General features: G+C 59.8%; 1 protein-coding gene across 1 annotated transcript in view; it reads right to left on the bottom strand.

The window, feature by feature from the left end:
* The window catches only part of NPHP4 (nephrocystin 4), a 23020-nt gene that overhangs the window by 5502 nt on the left and 12925 nt on the right, over positions 1-4593 (bottom strand). Inside the window, 8 exon segments of the mRNA XM_009274217.1 lie at positions 6-200; positions 273-413; positions 415-476; positions 690-806; positions 1990-2170; positions 2586-2746; positions 3370-3557; positions 4193-4578. Of these exon segments, the coding sequence (XP_009272492.1) occupies positions 6-200; positions 273-413; positions 415-476; positions 690-806; positions 1990-2170; positions 2586-2746; positions 3370-3557; positions 4193-4578 (1431 nt within the window).

Here is a 4593-nt window from a genome sequence, read left to right as displayed (position 1 = left end):
GTCACTGTGTGCTGGACACCATAGGGGTTCTTCAGGGTGAACTCAAAGAACTCGGCCGTCCCCAGCACGGCGTGCACGGTGTGGGTGGCGGGGATGGCCCGGCTGGGCATCTGAGAGATGCTCTCACCCTTGATGTGCTCCCGGTAGGCGTCGATGATCTGCAGGTCCCGCACATGCTGGGCGCACTGCTCCTGCCAGCCCTACTGGGAGGGAGGGGACCATAAGCCTGGAGCCACCACGGTATCCCCGGCCCCTGGAGCCCCTCTCCTCACCAAAAGCTGGGGCGTCCTCCCGCTGCCGGCGTTCTCCTGCTGCCGCACCAGCGCCATGCGCCGCAGCTTGCGCCGGCGGGCAGCTGCGGCCTCGCTGGGGGCAGCCGGGGGGGCCAACCTCGCCTCCGGCCAGCGGCTGTGCCACCCCACCCGCCAGCTCCCCGTGCACCTCAGCCAGCCTCCGTGCCCGCGACACCCGCCCGCCTGTGGGGAGAGAGCACCGTGCTACCGACGAGGCACCCCCAATTAGCGCAGCCCCGAGGGCCCCCCGCAATGCTGCGGGGCTGGGAAGGGGAGCGCCGGAGGGGGCAGCCACCCCACGGCTGGGGGCAAAGCGCCAGCACCACGGCGGCAGAGACTCTGCCAACCTGAACCCACGCAGGGGGACGGGCTGAGCCCCAGCCCGGCAGGACTCACCACCGCCCGGCCCGGGATGCTGCTGGTGCGATGCTGGCATTTTTTTTTCCCCATCCGATGCTGGCAGGGGGCGGGAGCGGGACGGCGGCTGCCCTGGGGTCTCCTCGCATGGGTGGCCTGCCACAAGCACAGTCAGGGGTGAGTGGAAGCCATCCATTTTTCATCTATTGCAAATTTTTATCCTTCACTGCAGCTCTTTACAGACAATTTAAAAAAGCAGGAGCAAATATCTGGTTGCTAACGATGCTCTGCGAGCCCTACGGCCATCCCTCCAGAGCCTATTGCCGTTACCACCATACAGCCATCTGCCCAGAGATGGAACAGCATCAAAAGCACGGCACCACCCCGAGCGAGTCACCACCGAGCCCCTCACCAGCTCTGGTTTTCATTTCTGCATTCTCCATCCCTGGGCTGCAGCGCTGCTGCCGGCACGGCCACGCACCGCCACGTCTCTCCGCTCCTGCTGCCATCCATGCTCCCACAAAGGTTATGCCAAGTGGAGCTGGACAAGGCTCTAAACCCAGCAGGTATTTACCCAGCCTACGAATCCCGTCCCCATCCTTCGGGCAGGGGCACCAAGCTTTTCAATACTGTTTTTAACAACAGTATTTTGAAATTTAAAGGGGGGGGGGAGGGGGGGGGGGAGGGCGGGAACAGAAAAAAACCCACAACCCCCAAGGGTGGCTATTGTCCCGGTGCAGCATCTCTGCTTCCTCTCTCCCTCTCCTCTTTTGCGGGGTGCGAGTTAAACCTCTCCCTGGGTTGTGAATCTCAGATTCTCCTTCCCAGAAGCTTATCGCCCCTTCGCAGGCAAAGTATGGAAACGACGATTTAAGTTATCTTATAATGGAGCTAATCTTTCTTCTGAGGATAAGATTTTAAAACCTGGAGTCACTGTACATTTATAGGACGGGGAATTAAATACATAAAATGAAAGCAGCCAGAAGGTTCTGGGAAGAATAACGTTCTTACAAGCGTGGTTTTCTTTTGGGTACAGCCCTGTGCATTTCTCCCGCGGCCCCATGCTGTTTGCCAGCACCTAACTGCACGGTGCTGACCCTGCACCGCTGGCCTCCCAGTCGCCTTGCGCCGGCGTTTGCAGCTGAGCAGGCGGAAGGGACCGCAAGCACAACCAGGACCCGCACGCCCCTGCCCACAGCCCAGCGTCACCCAGAGCCAAGCGGCCGGTGCCAGGATGGGGGCTCCAACTGGCACCAGAGGTACTCGGCGAGGGGCGCGTGCCGTGGGGCGCCAGTGCCGGCACCCAAGCCTTTTGGCCCCGTGAGCAGCGGGCTCTTACCGACGTTGGCCAGGCAGAGGTGGAGGTGGCCCCTCACCACCACACGGACACCAAGGGGCCGCAGGGCGCCGTGCCGCAGCGCCTCCCGGCCCATCACCGTCACGTCCGGCTCGTACTCGGTCGTGGCCACCTCCAGCTCGTGGTGGGTCCTGACGGCCGCCCGGCCCTGGCGCAGCAGGGGCTGGGGACAAGGCAAGGATGGGCGAGGGGTAACAAGTTACCAGGGAGTCCGGTCTGGGGGGTTAAGGGGTCTGGGTAAGGATGTCTCTGGATGTCCTAAGTGTGGGGGGTTTAGCCCTAGAATACTGCAGGAGTTCCAGGGAAGTGGAAGAAAGTTGACGTTTTGCCATCACTTTCGAGGAGATGACAAATCCCACGATTAGGGGCTTGTCAGGCTGGCATCAGTCTCAGTTACACAGAGGGGCTGACAGCAACTCGATTACTGAAGACACGAGGGTAATGCAACAGCATCTCAACACAGGGCCCAGGGAAAAGTCAGGCTCTTCCTTAACACTCCTGCACACTAAGCGGGGTGTCTCCTTCATCATTAGCAGTCCTGAGGGCTTACGAAGAAAGACCTTCAATTTAACCGATACCTCCAGTTTAACGGCAGCAGACCCAACAAGGAGCAGGGAGTCTCCATCCCAGACGTCAATCTGGAGGCTGTGCTCGGCCAGGTACCGCACAAACCAGCGCTGCTCCCCGGGTCGCAGGAAAGCCGGATCTACCATGTACTTCAGCTGCAAGCCCGGTGGTCCTGCGAGACATGTGGCATTGTCACGGAAACGGAGCTTCCGCCGGCACCGGCACATCAGCTGGGACAGGGACTTCTTCTGCTCCGGAGAAGCCCGCCTGCTCGCACACCCACTCTCCTCCACTTAATGAACCCGTTGGTCAACTAGTAAGGTCCAAGGTCCCCCGGGATTGGCACCTCCCACAGAAACACTCGGTCTGTACAGATGCCCCTCTCATTTCCATTAACAGCTCCGCATGGAGAAGGAGCTTCATCAGACACAAGTGCTTGGTGTCTCTTGAGACCAGAATTTAATAAGACACAGAAAGAAACCAGGAAAAGCATTCAGCTAGGAGAATCAGAGCCGCTCACTCCGGGCACCGTGCTCTCACGTGTTGCCTTTCTTTTCAAAGGCGCTTAGCTGCAGCGGGAGCCGGCAGCCTCGACATGCAAATCGCCCCACCAACACTTACCAGTGTTTTACTTCAAGCATTGGACATTTTGAACATTTTGCACGATGTGCCACGCAAACTAGCGGAGGCTTGCTATTAAAGCACACACCAGCCCATTCCTCAGCCCAGAGGCAAGCCCAAATCTGACTGACGGAAAAGGAGCCGCTGCACAAGGATGCTAAAACCGGAGCTTACCGGTGCCAAGGGTCCCGTCCTTGTTCAGCCGGACAAGGAGCTGCACCGGCACAGCCAGCCCGGCCGCCGGCCTCCCATCTGTGCTGACCAGCTGCAGCCGCGGCGTGGTGACCGGCGGGAAACGGTAGAACTGGAAGGTGAGGAAGATGGTCCTTGGCCACATCCCCTCCGCGCTGTCCCGGGCATCCCTTGAGGGAGAGAGAGGGGTTTGGGTTAGCTTGTGGCATGGCACTGCCTCCCCATCACGAGCTCCTCGTGCGTTTGGCACACACTGAGAGGCAGAAGAACAAGAGAAGATCATCAGCATCACAAGTATTTGGACTTCTCTGAAGACAGCGGGCATATGGTTTGCCTTGGCTTTCCAAAAAGCTTCGTAATTCCAGCTGTCTCCCACCATATGCTACGACGGAGGAGCCCAGCAAAGGCAGCGTTTTACCTTCGCACAGCACACTGCCATCCACGGAAAAAACACAAGTGGGGCCTTATCCAGCCAAAGCCACCCCCACGGGTGCCAACTTTCTCAACTCCATATGCATTTATGGAGAAACCCTGCATTAACGAGCTTTTATATCACATTGTGGCTAATGGATACAATAAAAAAGACTGGGATATGATTTAAGAGTGCCTGGAAAGGACAAGAGCATCATCGTAAAACCCTCCAGGGCTTTGCCTCCACAGCAGGTGCTGGAGGAAGCAGCACCTTTGCAAGGAGTTCTTCCGCTCAAGCAGGGAAGCGGGTTGGGGGGATTTTGGGAAAGCACTCTCCCCCAGAAGGCCCCTGGGATCTGCCCACAGAAGGCACCGCAAAGAGCTGCCATCCCACCTGCCAACAGCCAGGAACTGCAGGATTATTTCATTGCCTTGCAGAGGGTCGGCTTCCTCCAGCCGCAGGTTGAAACTCGCCGGGTCCACCGGCTGTGAGATTTCCACTGGCTCCTGGTTGCGGTCCAGGATCTCCGGGAAGCCGGCGGCATGCAGGCGTGCGAGGGAGGCACGGGAGAGCAGCGTGCGGGAACTGACGGAGAAATGGGGGTGAGCCGCGCGGACGCGGGGGACCTCAGCAGGCCGGGTGATGGGGGTGCAGGAGCCTGGGGAAGGGCGGCCGAGCATCACCTGCCTGTGGTCGCCGGCGCCGGGCTCTGGGTCCAGCGAGCCGCCTCCAGGCTCCAGGTGAGTGATCCCCGCCGAGAGCCGAGAGCCGTGGCTGCGCTGGGCGTGCCCCCG

The sequence above is a fragment of the Aptenodytes forsteri genome, unplaced genomic scaffold (genome assembly GCF_000699145.1).
Source record: "Aptenodytes forsteri isolate BGI_AS27 unplaced genomic scaffold, ASM69914v1 Scaffold16, whole genome shotgun sequence".
In the NCBI taxonomy this organism is placed as follows: Eukaryota; Metazoa; Chordata; class Aves; order Sphenisciformes; family Spheniscidae; genus Aptenodytes; species Aptenodytes forsteri.
This window is presented reverse-complemented; position numbering and strand designations above follow the sequence as displayed.